The 21,305-nt window shown below is 33.3% G+C and overlaps 4 protein-coding genes and 1 non-coding gene across 7 annotated transcripts; 3 read left to right on the forward strand and 2 right to left on the reverse strand.

Moving 5' to 3' along the window:
- The first annotated feature begins 39 nt into the window (after positions 1-39).
- Positions 40-1,669, forward strand: LOC548084 (epoxide hydrolase). Its single transcript, NM_001251634.1, is given in 3 exon segments — positions 40-651; positions 820-1,058; positions 1,208-1,669. Coding segments are annotated over 3 exon segments (1,026 nt in total). The 5' UTR covers positions 40-111; the 3' UTR covers positions 1,455-1,669.
- A 7,257-nt stretch (positions 1,670-8,926) lies between these two features.
- On the forward strand, positions 8,927-10,568 carry LOC100812717 (epoxide hydrolase A). Its single transcript, XM_003554587.4, has 3 exons — positions 8,927-9,613; positions 9,796-10,040; positions 10,135-10,568. The coding sequence occupies exons 1-3, from the start codon at positions 9,149-9,151 to the stop codon at positions 10,379-10,381; spliced, it is 957 nt and encodes a 318-aa protein (XP_003554635.1). The 5' UTR covers positions 8,927-9,148; the 3' UTR covers positions 10,382-10,568.
- Positions 10,569-14,044: 3,476 nt separating this feature from the next.
- LOC100813255 (60S ribosomal protein L18-2) lies at positions 14,045-15,794 on the reverse strand. Its single transcript, NM_001377991.1, has 5 exons — positions 15,750-15,794; positions 15,581-15,670; positions 15,082-15,210; positions 14,810-14,992; positions 14,045-14,398 (listed from the first exon to the last, which is right to left on the reverse strand). The coding sequence occupies exons 1-5, from the start codon at positions 15,750-15,752 to the stop codon at positions 14,240-14,242; spliced, it is 564 nt and encodes a 187-aa protein (NP_001364920.1). The 5' UTR covers positions 15,753-15,794; the 3' UTR covers positions 14,045-14,239.
- Positions 15,399-15,476, reverse strand: LOC113000608 (small nucleolar RNA snoR53Y). Its single transcript, XR_003265940.1, has one exon. It is a non-coding gene; the product is annotated as a small nucleolar RNA snoR53Y (small nucleolar RNA).
- An 853-nt stretch (positions 15,795-16,647) lies between the features above and the next one.
- SWEET49 (sugar efflux transporter SWEET49) lies at positions 16,648-20,263 on the forward strand. 3 transcript variants are annotated; one of them, XM_041012742.1, is made up of 6 exons: positions 16,648-17,190; positions 17,344-17,380; positions 17,623-17,818; positions 17,972-18,133; positions 18,309-18,428; positions 19,794-20,263. In XM_041012742.1, the coding sequence occupies exons 1-6, from the start codon at positions 17,142-17,144 to the stop codon at positions 20,136-20,138; spliced, it is 909 nt and encodes a 302-aa protein (XP_040868676.1). In that variant the 5' UTR covers positions 16,648-17,141; the 3' UTR covers positions 20,139-20,263. The 3 variants fall into 3 exon arrangements, with proteins under 3 accessions (XP_040868676.1, XP_040868675.1, XP_040868674.1); XM_041012741.1 differs by having other exon boundaries at positions 16,649-17,190; positions 17,608-17,818; XM_041012740.1 differs by having other exon boundaries at positions 16,650-17,818.
- Positions 20,264-21,305: the final 1,042 nt, after the last annotated feature.

Consider the following 21,305-nt stretch of genomic DNA (forward strand, 5'->3'; position numbering starts at 1 on the left):
TTAAATTTCCTTTTTAATATTAAAACGGCAGGTTAGCTCGAGGAGCCTACGGTTTGGCATTGAGTGTGAAACAGGCTAATAAATGTGAGTGGTTCACCGCCGCAACTTCCAATGTGCGAGCACTTACTCGTCTCACTGTCTTGCTATATTTGGGTGAGAACACAGAGGATAGTGGAGTTCAACGAGATGGAGCAAATAAAGCACAGAACAGTTGAAGTGAATGGCATAAAAATGCATGTTGCAGAGAAAGGAGAGGGTCCAGTGGTGTTGTTCCTCCACGGCTTCCCTGAGCTCTGGTACTCATGGCGCCATCAGATTCTCTCTCTCAGCTCCCTCGGCTACCGCGCCGTCGCTCCCGATCTCCGTGGCTACGGTGACACCGAAGCACCACCTTCAATCAGCAGCTACAACTGCTTCCACATAGTGGGTGATCTCGTTGCGCTTATTGACTCTCTGGGTGTCCAACAAGTGTTCCTTGTGGCTCATGACTGGGGAGCCATCATAGGTTGGTATCTATGCATGTTTCGCCCTGACAAAGTTAAGGCCTATGTCTGCCTCAGTGTCCCTCTCCTCCGCAGAGACCCAAACATCAGAACGGTGGATGGCATGCGTGCTTTGTATGGAGACGACTACTATGTCTGCAGATTTCAGGTTTATTAATTAATTCTCTCATTTTGCTTATTTTTATCCCACCCTTGTTTTTCTTTCTCTTTCTAATTAACTTTGCACGAAATTTAATTTGTTTCTGTGAAATGGGGTCGGAAGATTGTAGTACCAGATGCGAATTATTGTTTTTAAACCGTGTGTGTGTAACTGCAGAAACCAGGGGAAATGGAGGCTCAGATGGCTGAAGTTGGCACTGAGTATGTTCTCGAAAACATCCTTACAACTCGCAATCCTGGTCCTCCAATTCTTCCCAAGGGAAGGTTTCAATTCAATCCAGAAATGCCCAACACCTTGCCCTCTTGGCTCACAGAAGAAGATCTCGCCTATTATGTCTCCAAATTTGAGAAAACCGGATTCACTGGACCCTTGAACTACTACAGAAATTTCAACTTGTAATTTCTTGATTCTCCGTATTTGCCCGGGATAATTGTTTTCCACTGCTCTAAGTTAATGTTTCTTTCTTGGGAAAATATTTGTTCAACATGACGGGATCCCAATAAAAAAAGACCATTAATTAATTAATTATTGTATGTATTTGCAGAAATTGGGAGTTGACGGCACCATGGACAGGAGGGCAAATCAAGGTGCCCGTAAAATACATAACAGGTGAGTTGGACATGGTATACAACTCGCTGAACTTGAAGGAGTATATCCACGGCGGAGGGTTCAAGCAAGATGTGCCAAATTTAGAACAAGTGATTGTGCAGAAAGGAGTGGCTCACTTCAATAATCAAGAAGCAGCAGAGGAAATCGATAATTACATATACGATTTTATCAACAAGTTCTGATCTTGTCCAAAAACGAATTCAACCAGATATAAAGTCGCAGCTGAAGTGAAAGGGTGTTATAATTGCGCTTTTGTTTTGATATTTAAGGTATCGAGATCTTTTTTATGGGCAGGATTCATCAACTGCAGAAAACCTCCATACCATCAACCTTCCTATGCTTGTTTGTATTAATTAACTGATAATAATACTGTATGGTTTGGTACTTGCTAAATAAACTTAGTCTTGTCATGCAAATGGTATATCTTAAAAAATGTTTTGAAATATGTGTATTTGGAACTAAGCTTCAATGCGTGTGTGTATTATCTCGACATAATCTCGTAGAAAATCAAGTGAGGGAAATTTAGTTTTTGCCATTAGAGTTTTTTCGCAGTTGCATAATATAAACTGTTTAATGAATTAATTGTTTTTAAACATGGCAAAAAGATTTATTAAAGAAAAGGCAATGGATAACCACAAGGTGTGACAAGGTCACGCCCCAAAGTCTGTAATACCAAGCAAACCAGAGTATGCTAAGTGCTTACAACCCATCCCACGACTTCAGACAACCAATGTAAAAACACTGGTTATCCTATAACAGAAAATATACCACCCAATTCATCTCATATACCAAGCCTAGCTCCCAAAGTGATGTAACAGAAAATCTTAATTAGAAACAGTCCAATACTACCCACCCTGCATAATTCAGTGAGAGTACTGTGTAATGAGTTAATAACTTTTATAATCATGGCAAATGAGAATATAAATCCCTCATTGGTGAGCAACCTAACCCATTACAAATCATTCACGTTAAAAGCTCAGTAGTCGATAATTATAATTAAATTATTATGATATTAATTTCAAAAACTAATATTATATATTATAATTTAAAATTATTCTTGCAATAAGAAAATGTTATTATTTTCGTCGTAAAGGAAAAGAATGAATCACATTAACTAAAAAAAGGAAATGGGTTTATCAGTTTTTAAACATGTTTTTAGTTATCGAAAGTTTAGGAAGAATAGATGATGATGTCTTAGTACAAGAAAGAAAGATTTTGGGCACAAAGAGTTACAACTTATTTTGTACATACAAAATAGGAGTAGAAGGTTATATTTTTCGCTTCAAAAAGAGGAGTAGAATTTTGTACATACCACTTATTTTAATTAGTACATGCATGGATTTGGATGAATTGCGAAAATTCAAGCTCAAATTTATTTGATCTAGTCTAATTTGTCTTGGATTTTTACTAATCCGAGTTAGGCTAATTTGTGATGGGTTGAGCCAATTTCTTGCCCTCATTTATTTTTTTTACTATTTATTTTTTATAATTGTTAAAATCTCAAATGATAAATCTAATGCTACATATATTGTGAATATCCGTTTTAAGGTTATTTAATATATATTAGATTTTTTAAAAAGAAAAATTAGCACTTGTTTATCATTGCAATTTGTACATTTTATTCTATTTATATTACTGTATATTATCTTCTGTTATTTTATAGTAGAAATAGCAACATATTATACGAATATTTAATAGTTATCAAAACAATATGATAATATAAAATATTATATATTACTTATATATACTTTTATTTTATATAATGATTAGAGTATTTTATTAATTTTTATATAAAAATCAAATTATTGTAATAATCTTATTTTTTTATATTTAAAAGAAGTAACACATAATGGGTCAGCTCGTTTGCCCCATAACCTAAAAGATATGCTAAATTAGCAAAATACCAAGGAATCATAAACTCGAGTCAGCACAATGGAATTCATAGTCATAGTTGAAGCGGAAAACGGGTCAACATAATAACAAACTCTATAATAGAGCAATAGGTAGTGAAAATAAATTTTCCAAAACTTTCAAGAACTCGTGAGGAGCACCAATAAAAATAGAATGCAAAATAAAAATCAAGAGCACATAAGAGACACAATTTGTTTAAAGTGGAAAACCCTTCAAAGCAAGGATAAAAATCACGAGTCGTCCAGACCAAATAAATAACTCAATTATAATCAATAAAGATACAAGAGAGTCTCCAACAAGTACACTGAAATGTGTTACAAACAACCAAATCAAAATAGAGCATCAATGCTTACAATAGAGACAAGAAGATGAAACCCCAAAATGCAGAATAAAAAATGAGAAATACTTATCTCCCTCTCCAGATATAGTTTTAACAATCCAACCGGAAAATCTGAAAGTATCACTTGTGTAAAACCTGCTTTCCAAAAATCAGTCTGATCCAACGACAAACGAATCCACAGTTATAATCTGAAAAACGCTCTCTAGTAGGTGTGTGAAAATCACAATGATTTTTCCTCTCCTTTCTCTCAATGTTTTTTAACTGTTTTTCTCTCTCAAATGAGTCTCTCCCGTCTCTAATCTAACCTCTTTTCACTTAAATAAGTGAGACAAAATGAGTCTTCTCATTTGGGCCTTTATTCCACATAGGAAGGGAGTCCAAAAAAACCCAACAAATCTCCTCCTCACAACTATGTGGAGGTGACCACCAAACCAGCGATCTCACAACAAGCTTCAAACTTCATTGCATCCAACCACTTTCTCTTTTCTTCACTTTTCATGGCTTTTCTAAAGCACTTAGGTTCCCCATAATTTGTTAGGATCACATACTCATTAGTAGAATACCTCCTAGAAGGTTGTCTCTCCCTGTTGAACCTCCTAAGTTGAACTTGAGGTGGTTCGATAGCATCACCAAAATTTTCATCTTGTGACATTTCATGCTCTTCTTCATCATCAGCAGCAGGAACATCTACCTCATCTCCAGGTTGTTGGACACCAACATCATTCTGAACATCAGTATTCAAATTATGAATAGGCGACTGAATTGGTTCAAAATCAGCCACACCATTGTCTTCCTTGAGTGTATACTTCTCTACCTTATCAATGTCTCCAATGGTTTGGTCTTCCACGAATTTCACATCACGGCTTCTAATAAGCTTCTTCTCAACAGGATCATAGAACCTGTAACCAAATTCATTCTCACCATAACCAATGAAGATACACTACCTTAACTTTGCATCCAACTTGGATATCTCATCCTTTGAAACATGCACAAAAGATTTGTAGCAAAAAACTTCACATTCTTGCCAAACCAAATTTTATTCAGCACCTCACTATTCAAAGCAACAACAGGACTAAGATTGATAACATGCACTGCATACAGTGTCTAACCCCAGAAGTGCTTGGGTAACTTTGCTTTAGAGAGCATACATCTTACTCTCTCAATCAATGTCCTGTTCATCCTTTCTGCCAAACCATTCAGTTGAGGATTTTTAGGAAGATTTTTCTCATGAGCAATGCCATGCAGCTTGCAGTAAACATCAAATGGTCCACAATCCTCCCCACCATTGTTAGTACGAATGCGTTTCAGCTTCTTGCCTGACTGCCTCTCAACTAAGACATGAAACTCCTTGAACTTCTCAAGAACTCGGTCTTTTGTCTTCAAAGCATAGACCCAAAGTTTCTCTGGAACATTCATCAATGAAGGTAACAAAATAAAGTGCACCATTAAAGAATTTCACCTTCAAAGGGCCACAAACATCAAGCAACTCAGATTTTCTGAAGGGAGGATGTTTCTTGAAGGACACTCTAGTTTGCTTATCAACCATGCAATATGAACATTTCTGTAAATTTGCATTTTTCAATCCTGGAAGCATATCCTTTTTTATTAAATAATTCATCCCCTTCTCACTGATATGACTAAGCCTTCGGTGCCACAAAGATGCCTCCATATCCATAGCATTCACACTATCTCTGGCAACCAAAGCTTTTGTCCAATATAACTTATGAAATTTTCTCCCTCTTGGCCACAACCAGGTTACCCTTTGTGAGTTTCCACTTTCCAGAACCAAAGTTGTTATCATAACCAACATCATTAAGTACCTGCATAGAGATCTAATTAAAGCAGACATCTAGAGCATGTTTCACTTCTCTAAGTAGCAACTGCATTCCCATGTTGGTTTGCTAACAAACATCACCAACACCAATCACCTAGGACACACCATCATTACCCATTTTCAAGACTCCAAAATCACCTGGAGTGTAAGATGAAGAACTCCTTCCTGGCTATAACATGCAATGTAGCACCACTATCAATTATCCACATGCTCTCGTCGGATACAAGATTAAGCAAATTAGGGTCATGGAGAATAACAAGATCATCACTAGTAGCAGTAGTCACACAGTCATCATCATGATCCTTCTCTTTTTGCTTACCCTTCTTGTCTTTACTCTCCTTCCTCCATAAAAAACAATTACTCTGGATATAACCTGTTCTGTGACAATAATGACACTCCATATTCTTGTACTGAGACCTTGACTTGCTCCTGCTATCGTCTCTATCACCCTTCATCATCTTCTTCTGGCTTCTCCCCCTATTTTCAATAAGAAACACCTTTGAATGAGAAGAAGTACATTGCGTCTTCCTTCTCATTTCTTCATTAAGAGCACTAGTCTTTGCCATTTGCAAAGGAACAATACCATTGGGGGCAGCACTAATCATGGAAACCCAGAATGTCTCCCACGAATCAGGTAGAGTTATTAATAGGAATAATCCCAACACATCATTATCAAAGTTGATACATGCTGCTGACAACTGATCACAATGTCCTTGAAATTCACTCAAGTGCTCAGTAAATGGAGTTTTGTCCTTGTACTTCAATTCAACAAAGTTCTTCAACAAGTACAATTTGTTGCTCCCTAATTTAGAAGAATACAAGGACTTAAGAGTTTGCCACATAATTCTCGCATATGTCTCATGAGAAATAAGATTATAAATGGGTTCATCTACAAAGTGTCTAATATAACCACATACGCATTCATGTTCAAAACCCCACTCTTCATCAGACATAGAATCTGGCTTCTGTGTGCGAAAGAATGGAAGATGCATATTCTTCACAAATAACAAGTCCTTCATCTTGTCTTTCCAAAAGTGATAGTTTGCTCCACTTAAGGATGCAATCTTCATATGTGCCTCCATCGTTCAAGCAAGCAGAAAAATAGCCCCTTAACCAAAGAGCTCTAATACCATTCTAATGGGGAAAACATGCCAACACAATAACAAACTCTATAACAGAGCAACAGACAACGAAAATAAATTGCTCAAAACTTGCAAGAACCTGTAAGGAGTGTTAGTCGTTATTTATGACTAACTTTTGTATTGAATAGCTACATAAAATTAGTCTTTTTTCCCCAATTTATGGTTCTTTTTGTAGGAATTGTACATATTTTCATGTTTAGTTTGATTTTATACAGTAGATACTCCCATTTTGTGAATTAATGTTGAAACCACTTCAGTTTCAAGCCAAAAGAAGAGAAGGTTCTTGCCGCTGGTATCTCGCTAAGTGAGGCATATGCGCTTAGGGAGTGACATCAACTAAGCGAAGTACTCAGCTCGCTTAGCGTGCTGGGAAACCCTAGAAGAGGATCAGCCAGAGATGTGTTCGCCCAGTGAGTCATTTGTCTCTTCTCGCACTCAATGCGCCCAGCTCGTTAAGCCAAATTTCACTAACTCGCGCTTAGCGAGCCAATCTCACTAAGGGAACCTTCAGAATTTGAAACGTCAAGGGGCCTTTAAAACAGTGAAGTTGGCGGAAATTGAAAGAGGAGTCGAAAAACAGAGCCAAGGGAGAAGTTAAAGCAACAGAAACAAGCCTCCAAGAGAATTTAGGTTAGAGGAGTGAGATTAGGGTTCTAGAGATTGGAGAAGACATCCTCAACCATTCTTAGCCATTTTCTTCCCTCAAAACCTATCCTTTGTATTGAAAGTTCATTACTTGTAATAGAAGGCTAAACCTCTTGTTGGGGAGTTCTGCTGAACCTTTGATGTAAAATTCTTCTACTATCTATTTAATGTTGTTTTTATGTGTTTATTGCTTCTATCTATGCTTATTTTTGCATGCTTATGGCTTGATCACTCATTTGTGTGTATAGTTAGGATTTTTAGTACTAGGAAGTGCTTTAAAACCTTAAAACTTGATAGAGCAAGCTATAAAATTGTATGCCTAGGAATGGAGTGCAGTGATTTAGTCTTTATTATGTTGTAATCTTAATGTCACTCGTTTAAACTAAGTTTGTTGAGGGATCAAGGATGAGGTTTAAATAGAGTTATCCCCATTCACTCAAGGGATCTTGGTTTGGGTAATTTTTCAACATAAGAACACTAACATAACGTTAAATAGAGAAAAATACATAGCAACATCAAAGTAGATCAGTAGAACAACCCAACGCTTTTTACTTCTCAATCTCTAGATATTTTAGTTTGCATTTAACTAGATTTTCACACAAAAATCCAACTTGACATTTACTTTGTTTTCAATGGTGTACAAATGTTTGTTTATTGAACATATACTTCCTGAGTGAACAAGTTCCTTGTGAATTCGATACTCGATTCTTACCGTTTTATATTATTTATGCAACTCGGTACACTTGCCGATTAGCATCGCAGAGGAGTGAACAAGGAGCACTAATAAAAATAGAACGTAAAATAAAAATTAAAAACACACAAGAGACACAATTTGTTTAACATGGAAAACCCCTCAATGCAAGGGTAAAAATCACGGATCGTCCAGACCAAAGAAATAATTTCACTATAATCTATAAAGATATAAGAGAGTCTCCAACAAGTGAAACGTGCTACAAAGAATTAAATCAAAACATACCCTCAATTAGTACAATAGAGACAAGAAGATGAAACCCCAAAATATAGAGTAGAGAATGCGAAACACTTATCTCCCTCTCACAAATATTATTTTGATAATCCAACCAGACAATTTGAAGTATCACGGGTGTAGAACCTGCTTTTCAAAAATCATCCTAATCTACCGTTGCAATCTGAAAAACGCTCTCTGGTGGGTGTGTGAAAATCACAATAATTTTCTTTCCTTTTTCTCTCAATATTTTGTAACTATTTTTCCCTCCCAAATGAGTTTGCCTCCCTCTCTAATTTGATTCATCTCCATTTAAATAAGTGAGACAAAATGAGTCTTTTCATTTAAGCCTTTACTTCATATAAGAAGGAAGCCAAAAAAAACCCAAAAATAGTGTTGTAAAGTTAGAAGGGTTAAATAAGCTTTTGATTAGGTCAAATTTTCAATTTTAAGTTTCGATTCCTTTTGAACATAATAAAAATAAATGAAAAACTAAGATTAAAAAAATCAAAATCAGAAATTCAATAATTAAAAAAACTTATTTAACCCATAGTAGTAATAATTTATAATCCTAATGAAAACTATAAGCCATACGTTACATTTGGCTTACAATTTGGATAAGATACAAGGATTTCCTATTGTTGAGTGATAAAACAACAATGCATTTCATATTTTATGGAGTTGACATCCATTCTAAACATGACACGTCACAGTCATCATGCAATAAGAACGTGACACGTGACAGTCAACATCAATTACTAAAGGTGAATATCTAATTGTGGCCTTGAAGACCAACATTACACAATTTTATAAAATAAGAGGACCCAATCTATAAATTAATTTAGCAGGGGACTAAATCCGTAAAATAAACTGGGGAATCAAAAATACAATTTTACCCTAAAATCAAGTACAGACAACAGATAAGATAAGGAACACTTTTAAAAAGAAGAAGAGAACCATAAGTCATTAGTTTTGGTTCAGCCTTGTGTCAAGGCAACTAAAGCTTCTCTCGCTTTGCAAGAGAGGGAGGAGTGAGTGAGATGGAAGGAGTGATACACAGAACAGTGGAAGTGAATGGCATAAAAATGCACATAGCAGAGAAAGGAGAGGGTCCAGTGGTGTTGTTCCTCCACGGCTTCCCTGAGCTCTGGTACTCATGGCGCCACCAGATTCTCTCTCTCAGCTCCCTCGGCTACCGCGCCGTCGCTCCCGATCTCCGTGGCTACGGTGACACCGAGGCACCACCTTCAATAGACAGCTACACTTGCTTTCACATAGTGGGTGATCTCGTTGCGCTTATAGACTCTCTGGGTGTCCAACAAGTGTTCCTTGTGGCTCATGACTGGGGAGCCCTCATGGGTTGGTATCTGTGCATGTTTCGCCCTGAGAAGGTGAAGGCCTACGTCTGCCTCAGTGTCCCTTTCATCCCCAGAAACCCCAACGTCAGAACCGTAGATGGCTTGCGTGCTATGTATGGAGAAGACTATTACATCTCCAGATTTCAGGTTAATTCTTTCTTTCCTTTTCCTTATTTACTGCCTTTGCACATGGTTTAATCTTCGCAATCGCAAGCTGTTGTTGCAAATAAAGCGGAACCCGATTAATTAGGACGTCTTTGTTTATGTGAAATGAAAGATAGATGGTAATATTTGTATTTGAAGTTTAAACCTTGCGTGTGTGACTGCAGAAACCAGGGGAAATGGAGGCTCAGATGGCTGAAGTTGGCACTGAGTATGTTCTCAAAAACCTCCTTACAACTCGCAAAACTGGTCCTCCGACCTTTCCCAAGGGAGAGTACGGAACTGGATTCAATCCGAATATGACCGATATCTTGCCTTCTTGGCTCACAGAAGAAGATCTAGCCTATTATGTCTCCAAATTTGAGAAAACCGGCTTCACTGGAGGCTTAAACTACTACAGAAATATCAACTCGTAATTTCTTGACTCTCCCTGAATTATTGTCTCTTTTTCTTTTTCTTTTTTGCAGGGATCCCATTTAGAAAGACTAATGATTATTTATTTGCAGAAATTGGGAGCTGACGACACCATGGACAAGAGTGCAAATCAAGGTGCCTGTAAAATTCATTGCAGGTGAATTGGACATGGTATACACCTCGCTAGGAATCAAGGAGTATATCCACGGTGGAGGTTTCAAGGAAGACGTGCCGAATTTAGAACAAGTGATTGTGCAGAAAGGAGTTGCTCACTTCAATAATCAAGAAGCAGCAGAGGATATCAGTAATTACATACACGATTTTATCAACAAATTCTGATCTGATCCAAAAATGAATTCCACCTGGAATAAAGTCGCAGGATCGTGCAGTTGATGTCAAAGGGTCCAAATTGTTAAGTTCTGTTTTTATTTTATTACTAGCTATGTAACATGGGCGACTCATGTTAGGGCTTATGGCATATTTGGGATGACATTATGCATAAATAAGAAAAGTTATTTTTAATTAACTATGACTGGTGTTTGAATATAATAGGAGCAAAAATCCTTATAATTCACTTCTTTTTCAATTCTTGCCTAATGCATTTACAACTTAATCTTACACTAATAGGTTATCCATCGGCAAGTTGCAATGTATCACTTTGCACAGTAAAATGATAATAAATAATCGATAATTAGTTTGTTTGTTTGTTACTAAACCTCAGACAGAAAAGTTTGACATCTTTTGCCGTCCATTGATGATTCTTGTGTTTGTGTTCTCATCTACAGGCTGCCATATGTCATTTGACTGAAGGAATTCTTTTTTTGAAGTGTGCAATAGCATGTATTATTATTTTGTGTGGTTGTGGCCGAAAGTATCTTAAATAAACAATTTTTTATCATCCTCCGAATCGACCCTTTAACTATTTCTCGCGCCACAATAAACTAAGTAAAAAGGCTTGGATGGATTGGTTGCTTTCACCATAGGATAAACCTTTTCCCCTTTAAAGTTTTAGTTCACCCGTTAACTTTTTAATGTGACGTATGCTAAAATTCACATTGTGTAACCAAGTGTGAGTAATGAACCATCCTGAAAGCAAATTCTCTGTTTGGTATCAGCACTGAGTAATTCCTCAATCAGCGTCTTACTACTAATTTTTTTTTAAAGCAAATTCTGCTTGGTGTAAATCACCAACCTTTACTCAGAATTTGTTTCTTTTAAGTTCTCTCTGAGCTATTTTTAAGATACTCGTACTCATATTTTGAGAAAGTAGTCGAGGAACTATATATGTTCTGTTGCTAAAGCTGTTTCTCTCATGGTAGTCTCATTGAAGAGTTTTCAGCTTCTCTAAGGCCAGAGCATCAATTCAGATGCTTTGGCTACCTATAGCTCTTGCATAATACCTTGCTATCGTCCTCAGTCGTGTCTACTGTATATTCAGTTTTTTGAATCTCTTGCTTGGTGCTTGTAACCTCGTAGCTTATGTGCTCCTAGCCTTTTCCTTAAATTGATCTACCAAATAAATAAAAATAAATAATCTAAACATAACGTAATAATTACAAAAATATTATCCTACTAAATGGTTTTAGCAAAAATCCTTTTTAAAAACCATAATCTTGAGTTAAATATATGTCGAGTAAAGCAGCAAAATTACATGAAATTCATTATACTTCAGAAAACATGATGTACAGCAAATCTATAAAAATATCTAACAGAAAAGCTCATCCGTTCGGTGGGTCAATCCAATTCAACTGCTCCTTTGATCCATTAGGTTAGCTAATTATTTTGTACATTCGATTATAGGGCTTTGCTAGGTGCACCTGGCATACTGCTTGTGCACCCAGCATTAGAACAAAATTCCAAAAATGCCCTTAAAGATTTTTTGTTTTTATGGATTAGATAATCCGTATACCTCATACAGATTACGTGATCCGTAAGTATTTTTTTTTGTTTTTTTTTCAAAAATATGTTTTTTAAATTTATAAAAAATATGTGGATTAAATAATTCATATGATTTATATCAAAATTAATTGTCATAAAATTTATTATTTAAATTTACAGTGCATTAAATATACATTAGAAATTTTAGTGTTTTATATAACAACATTATTTATTTTATAATATAATTGGTCTATAAGTTCAGTTGATTAGAGTTTCATGTTAATAACTTGAAAGTCACAGATTTAATTTCTGCTTATTATGATTTTTGAATTAGAAGTTATAATAAAACCTAATACGAATTTAATTTTCTTTTTCTAATTAACATCGTAAATAATTTTATAACTCTTATAATTTTTTCTTTACTTCAAAGTCAAACTTTTTTTTTTCTTGTACGACTTCAAAGTCGTAAAAGTTTTTTTATTACGACTTCAAAGTCATAGTATTTTTTTAATAAAAGTTTTAAATTTTTTTCAGTAATTATTTTATTTTGTTTTGTTTTGCCTTTAAGTTTTTTAAAATTGTAAAAAAATATTTATTTAATTGTTAAATAAATAATTTTAATTTTACTTGTTATTAGTTTTATTTAATATGTTGTATATTTTTTAATTTTTTATTATTTAAAATATATTATATATTTTTAATATTTTTTTAATGAGAAATATAAAAAGTAAAGAGAAATATAAAAATAAAAATTATATTAGTCATCTACTCGTTTGTATGAGTATTTCTTAGGCTTATTTGAAATTGGTCTGTCCTTCTCAATATATATCTCTTTTTAATCTTAGTATCTATTTTTATTAATAGATTATCTAAATTTTAAATAAAAAAATTATTTAAATAAACCAATATTAAAAAGATATAATATATTTTAAATAATAAAAACATTAAAAAAAATATAACATATTAAATAAAACCATTAAAAACATACAACTAATTAAATAAAACTAATAACAACTTAAATTAAAATTATTTATTTAATAATTAAATAAATATTTTTTAAAATTTGAAAACAAAAAAAAAATTACCATAAAAATGTAAAATTTTATTTAAAAGAAGTATTACGAATTTGAAGTTGTAATAAAAAAAAGAAAAAAAAACTTTTACAACTTCAAGTCGTAAAAGTAAAAAAAAAAAAAAAAGATTACTTTAAAGTCATAAAAGATTATATTAAAGTCATAAAATTAATTACAACTTTAGATAAAAAAAATTAAAGTTGTAATAAGTCATAACACCTGTTTTATCTCCTTTCTGTAATTAATTCAAAGTCAACCCCAAATGGAAAATAAGAAGAAAAAAAATGACCATTTTGGGTAAAAAAAAAAGCCTTAAAATTGATTGCAGGTGAGTTGGACTCATTCTACAACACGCTAAATTTGAAGGAGTATATCCACGGAAGTGATTGTGCAGAAAGGAGTAGCTCACTTCAATAATCAAGAGGCAGCAAAGGAAATCAATGATCACATCTACGATTTTATTCGCAAGTTCTGATCTGATCAACAAAGAAATCAACCTGGAACACACGATCATTGGGTCTAAAATTATTGAATTTACGCTTTATTTATTAAATCTGTGATGGGGGTTGGGGAGGATTCTTTGCACAGCTTGATTTTCAAGTGCAGATGATCCAATCAACCTTGCTAACATGCCTATCTTCTAATTTTAAGTTGTATTGTGTAATACATAAACTATTCCTGGTAGCTTCGTTTCTTGTACTCTAAGTCTCCAACTAGTCAGTAAATGTGTTAAGTTTATTTTCATTTAATTTATTTAATAGCTTATTCAGTTTATTACACATCCAAATGCTTCAAAGGTGAGCTTAAGCAAAATACATGCCCAAGGAAGACAAACCCATCGTCATTTTTTATTTTTTTTGTGAAGGTGAGGGGCTTAAACCCCAAATTGCAAAAACTTATTAGCACACTCGAACTATTTAATTAGTTTGATCTTAAACAACTTATGATTAATCTATAGCTTACTAAATACATATAAATAGAATTTTGGAAAGAGATAGGGCAGGGGGTGCAACATTATAAAGAGTAGCCAATCAATCGGAGGACAAGCAGATCACGAAAAAATGACTAGCCTTTCAATAGGGGGAATCAAAACCTAATGCTAGTTTTTTTAGTACACGTCAATGTAAAACGACTCACGATGTCTTGTAACAGAAATATATCATAAAACCTGTCACCAACGCCTATAGCAAAAAGTTGAATTTCAGAAGTGAACACTTGTAAAAAAAATTAGAACCAAGTTATCTTCTTAAACTCTAAATCCTCTGCTGTTCCTCCTTCCTCTAGCCCTCTCGAACTTCCTTCCCTTTGCTCGTACATAGGGCTTGGTATGGCTGTGTGGCACACCAGGAGCAGGACCAAAGTGTTTCACAGCTTCCCGAGCATTCTTGGGGCCTCTAAGAAGGACCTGCATTCAAGAACATGAATGAAATTTAACTTTCCAAAAGCTTAGCTCCTCAACATACCCAAGTTCATCATCCAATATAATATATACCAAGTACCAAGTATATTTACACACATAGCTTGATGAATAATATTCCCACAATGCATGCCATCAAACAAAAAAAGTTACTATTTTAAGCAATCAAACTAAACGTTATGACCATTGGTGAATCTATGAAGTCTACCAAGAAAAAATTATTTAAACCAGAGGCTACACTACTGGATACCAATTCTCCAATCTAAAGGTGTCATAAAACAAATATCGTTCAACAATGTGAGCAAGAACCAATATCATATTTACTGGCACAACAGCAGGAACAAGATTTAACAATTCCGTCCAAAAATTACAGTGGCCAAAATTGTTATCTACCCATACCGTATTCTGTCCCAAAGGAGCCCTAAGGGCAAGCTGATCAAATGTCAAGCATTCACCGCCAGCCTTTTCTATTCTTGCACGTGCTCTCTCTGTAAACTTGAGTGCTGTAATTTTCAATGCTGGAACTTCATATACTCTGATATCATCAGTTACAGTCCCCACTACTACAGCAATTTTATCCTCCTACATTAAAAAAGAGATAACTACAATAGTCAAAACTTAAGAAAATTAGCTATCAGTGCTGATATATATAAAGATAGAGTGAGGCATACCTTCCCCTTCGTATACTTAATTAACCTTGACAAAGAAATTGGAGGCTTGTTAACCTTGCTCATGAACAAGCGCTTGAGTATCACAGCATTGAAATTGCTGTCTGTCCTTCGAACAAGGAATCGATAAAGCTGATCAAGTAACATTTAATCAGAATAATACAATACATGACTAATTAAGAAAACATTCATGTGACCAGAATACAATTACAAATTTATAGATAGCAAAGAAACAATTAATTCTGAAGTCTGAAACTAGTAAAAGCTTAAGCAAACTTAAAGTGCTTAAAATTCAACAGACAACAAAAACAAAAAGAACTAGTTCCCTCAGTATAATGAAAGTAATAATCATATGTTATCAGCATTAGCATGGTCAAAAAGACAGCATCACTGGGAACCTTAAGTCCATTACAACGTCATAAGAAAGATACTAACTCCACATACAGTAAGAGTAAGACTACGGTGTTATTCTTTTGGTAGCAAAAAGATTAATTTGAGGAACCTTGACAAGTAATTTGAGGTAGATGTCATTGGACTTTGGTGCTGTTCTTTTGGTCTTTTTGCTCTTACCCCCAGCCTTAAGATCGATCCCCTGTGTATCAAATGCAAATACAAATAAATATAAGCTTAATTAACACAAACACATATTCAAAGGAGAAGAAGACGCATACCATCGCTGCTATCAGTGCAATGAATGGGACTTCTTCGAGCACCACACTTCTGTCAATGCTATACCTCAAATTTAAACTATGCATGCTAGGGTTTTTGTTATGGACCCGGGCCTTCCTCATTCTCTTTTGGGATTGAATAGGCCCAATTCAATATATATCCATTTCGCGTAATGATTCGGCCCATGTAGGAACTATGCAATTTTCATATTTTAATCACAACGCGTATGTGATGCTGTCAAAAACATCCGCATCCGCGCATGTGAATTACCATTTAGCAGCTTAGCATCATGCACAATACTGATCATATAGAGTTTTCTCAATTAAATAAATAAACCAACAATAGTATCACAAGTTGTCCTGCCTTTTGGACCTATTAATCGCTATTATATAAAATTAAGCACACTTTACTTTTCAATTTTTTAACACGGACACATGGTTAGATTTTTGCTCACTTTTCCCTTTGCTGTCCTTCTTTATGGGCTGAATTGCTTTTGATCAGCAAGCATTACAATTTTAATAATTCTTTAAGTTATAATTATGCAAATTAAATATTTAAAGTAGTACAAATGTATATTTTTTCATAATAATTTTAAATTAAAATATAAACTAATTATAATTATTTTAATTACATAATTTTTTTAAAATGATTTAATCTTATTATAAAATTTTGTCACTTAAAAGGATTTTATATGTTAGACCCCTTAGTTATTTATTTCTTATATTAAAATAAAAGTAATTATTCTTGTCGTCTGTTTAGTAGAATTATTAATATATTAAAAAGATAATATAATCAATCAAATGAACTTATGCTTTTTTTTAATTAAGAATACTTAATAATTTTTTAATACTTGTGTACAAATTTAAATGAGAATTATTTTGAAAACGACGGAATATTTTATTGAGGTGCGGGAGAAAAACATCAACTAAAATTCTTCACAACACTATCTAAATGAACTGTCCCTTCTCTGCTACTCAAACAATTGTATCAGAAAATAATTTAATTTGTTCTATTGTTGGAAATGAAAACTCCAGGAAGCGAATGAAATAGGTCCTTTGTGACCAGCTAGCATGCACCAATATCAATTTCAATTTTTTATCACCTCTCTAGTTTCATACTACCTGCATTATAAGAGGGAGACAGATTGATATCTAATAATCATATTCATATATGTTAACCAGAGAATCAGATTGATCAAAGATGGATGTCCTTGTCCAAATAGATATTGGTGATTATGCACTTATTTTAAAAAATACAAAAAATTTGCCTCCGATGGATATATAAATGTGTTTGAATCTGCAAGGATTTTACAGCATATGTCATCAAATTAACAAGATTAATTGAGTCTACGTTCATCCGAGCTTCATATCTGATATCCATTCTTCACCGTACCAATGTCTAATTCTTCCATGGCCAGCTTGACTTTTGCTGTTGGCATTATTGGCAAGTCCGATATATACGCCTTTTATTTTCCATATTAACTATTCATTTTTTTTTTGGCATTTATCTTAAGCTTCGGTTTCATAAGATTTTTCAATTAATGATGTTTTCTTTTTAATTTTTTATTTTTATTTTTTACTTTTGATCTGTTTGCAGGCACTGTATTATCCCTTTTGGTGTTTGCCTCACCCATGTATGTGTACTATATATGTGCCATCTTATAAAATGATTTTATATTGATATTAATGTATACACCCAATATTTCAAAGCATAATATTGTTAACGTTGCACTACCCTCATTATGTCGGGGAAAAAAAGTTTTACTACCTCATTAGATGTTTTGAATGCAATTATTATTAATGGGATTCACATTAACTTTCTTTTTATTGATTTCACTTCTTTTTTTTTTAAAATGAAAAGCAAGACTTTTTGTAGAGTGGTAAAGAAGAAATCAACAGAGAATTACAAGGGAGCTCCATATATAACGACGTTCTTGTGCACAAGTTTGTGGACTTCTTATGGAGTTCTTAAGCCTGGTGGTTTCCAAATCGCTATAGTAAATGGTGCTGGTGCTGTCTTTCATTGCACCTACATAATTTTGTTCCTCGTATATTCACCTCAAGATCAGAAGGTCATTAATTAAATTATTAGGAGAAGAATTTAGTTTTTTTTAACATTGTGATCTGGTAGATAAAGATCGTGCTAATTAATTATTTATATATAGTTATTTCAATTCTTACTTAATTAGTACCTGATTGGTGTCGTTGTGTGTACATTTATATAGGTTAAGACGGCACTTTGGGTGGCTATTTTGGACGTCGGTTTTCTAGGGACAGTCATTTCAGTAACTCTTTTCGCTCTTCATGGAACGATCCAGCTTAGTGTTCTGGGAATGTTTTGCTCCGGTTTAACTATAATCATGTATGCTTCACCTCTATTATCCATGGTAAGTACGTGTCAGTTTTTCATTCATTAATATTTCATATAAACTACGCACTATCGGTTATACCAGCAAAAACGTTAGTTTTATTTTGTGAAATATATCATTGCACCTATATATTTGTTTGGACAAACTACGCACTATCTTAATTACTGTTTTTTTCAACTATGGTGTGTGACAGAAAATGGTGATACAGACAAAAAGCGTGGAGTACATGCCATTCCTGTTATCGTTTTTCATGTTTCTGAATGCTGGCGTTTGGGCGTTGTATTCTTTCCTCGTCAAAGATTTCTTCATTGGAGTATGCTAATTCATTTCCTTTACCCCTTAATGATTCAGTATTAGAAAAGCTAACTCTAATTCATTGCTTCATTTTGATTATGATCAAAATGTGTTAAGTCTGCTTCTCTCCAAACTCTGCCTAAAAGCCACTTTAACCCCAGTAACTTTTTTTTTTTTATCAAAATGAAGCATACTTAATGGTCACTATGAAAAGAAATACTAGTTACACCTAGACTTGGTTAAGGGCTTTTTGATATATTGATTTTACGTTAAAATATGTATGTGATTTTTAATAAATATTTGAATTTTATGTTTGTTGCCTAATAATTTTTTTTTTATTTTGCTACATGATGAAACAAAAAATTAATCAAAAAAATATTTTTGCTTATTGATGTTTTTTTTGTCCCTATAAATTATGAATTTTGTGTTTGTATCTTAATAATTTTTTTTCATGTCTTATTAATCCTTTTAAAAAAGTAATAATAAATGATTTTTTTATGGAAAAGTATAGATAAAATTCTTAATTTATCATGGATTAAAAAAGTGATAAAAATTAAAAATAAAATTATTATTTTATTAGAAATTAAATAGAAAGAAAAAAAATTACTAAAAAAAGCAAACACATTTATAAATTATTTATCAAAATTCAATAGTTTTTAATTAATGTGTCTTTAAGGTGTAAATACCACATATTTTGTGAAATGGTACGTGTCATCTCAAGTTGTGTCTTACTCGTTGAAATTCGATTGGGTATGTTTTTTAAGATAATTAGATATGTTATTATATATATTATATTCTCATATAAAGCGCAATTCTATCTTGCTATTAAAAACTCACGGAGTAGGAAAGTGATATAAAGTTTGACAAAGGAACAAGATAGAATTGTGCCATATATGAGAACGCAACATGTGATGTAACTTATTCATGTAAAAGCAAGTGTAATCGAAATTTAATACTAATATTCTACACGCTATCACCGATAAGTCAATACTAATATTCTACACGCTATCACCGATAAGTCACTTCCCTGGTTCTTAGCAAAAGGCATGTTCACTATTCATAATAAAGACAAACTAATTTCAAATAAAATAAAAAGTATTCCGTTTTTTATAATAAAAAAAAGTATTTATAAAGTACACAAAAATATATATGATTACGCTTTTTTACCTTGTTAAGTTTATTCATGGAATCATGTAAACTTTGTATATTTATGTCAAATTTATGCACGATATAAATCATTAATTCTAAAGAGACAAACGATTCTGTTTTGTGTTGAATGTTTATAAATTAGAGTAATTGAAAAAGAGACCTTTATCCAGAAAACAAATTGATAGACATTTGATTTTTCTAAGTTGAATCTTGTGGACTATATATGTAATTGCAGATACCAAATTTGATTGGGCTGATATTGGGCTCAACCCAGCTCACAGTTTATGTAGTTTACAAAAAGAAGCAACCAGAAGCTACAAAGGGACCAAGGGTGGGCCTAAGCCTGGGAAAAGGAGCATCCAACTACGAAGAGGCCCAGCTCAAGGATGAGACTGTGAAAGTGGTAGTGGTCGAGAAGGCCCTCAAAAAGGTTAAAAGCCTTCCAAAGCCAGTTCTGAATCACGAACACATCCTCAAGAAGACACTCTCTTTTGGGGTAAACAATTTACCCTCCACTTTTTGGAGTACTAAGCCTCAGCAGGAGGATGTTGCCGTGGACGCAGAGGAAGCTCAAGTTTAAACCTTCACATATTAACACTTGCACTTCACGTGACTTGTTAATCTTGTTCTTGTTATTTATTTACCCTATAATAGTTGTCAAAGAACAAGTATAAGAATAATTATCACTTTAGTTTTTCATAGTAATATTGATTTTTTTTTTCAGTTATATTTCTTAAAATATTAATGATAGTAAAAAAAATTACAAATAAATTAATGGTAATAAAGTTAATTTTGTAAAATTGTCACACTCTTTTATCTATTTATTAGTTTTTTTTATGTGTGTTAAAAAATAAAACCATGAAAAATATTATGTGAGAATTAGTTATCAACAACATGATTTGTTCATATTGCAATTGTAAATGGGTAGGTATTTTCCGTTTCTTTTTATCTAGAAACATGCACGAGTAGTATCATCCTGTGATTGTTAGGCTTCTTTCTTGTCCCCAACCTGATTGATAAGGAACTAAGAACGTATCCGTACTAAAAATGAAAATTGTTCTGTTTATAAATGATTTTCATTGATAGTATCGTTACTATATGTGAATAATAAAAAATAAGTTACAATGATAATGATTTATAATTTTATTTTTAGTAATTTTTAAGAAGTATGTTTTAATTTAAATTTGTAAAATTACAATTATATATTTATCATGTTTTATGAATTTTTATATATTTTTAAACATGTATCTCATACATATTGTATCTTACATATTTCTAATATAATCGTATTAAATAGGTATCGTAACTATGCATCATAGATAATGAGCAATTAACTAAAACATTTGAATAATACTATTTTGCAAATGAACAAATCTAACAAGATAACTGTAGAATATATATATATATATATATATATATATATATCATTGTCAATTGTCACCGTAATCCAAAAGCAGCCGGAGCTCATGAGAATGATTAATAGCTATGTTGTCACGAATATATGCGTATGAAATGAAACAATCAAGTTTGATTTTTAAGAAGAAACCTCTGCTAATAAAAGCATTAGTATTATATAAAGAAATAGGGTTGGAACATCCCTGGCGATTCCGATATTTGACCAACATAGAGGCAGCCAACGATTGGCATCCACGTGGCAAATGATGAGGTGAGAAGCGGCTGATATGATATTCTTACGCGCCATTTGGTCCCTGCGTTGAAGGTTTCAACCGAATAAAGAGTGGAAAAA

Source organism: Glycine max, chromosome 19, assembly GCF_000004515.6.
Source record: "Glycine max cultivar Williams 82 chromosome 19, Glycine_max_v4.0, whole genome shotgun sequence".
Classification (NCBI taxonomy): domain Eukaryota; kingdom Viridiplantae; phylum Streptophyta; class Magnoliopsida; order Fabales; family Fabaceae; genus Glycine; species Glycine max.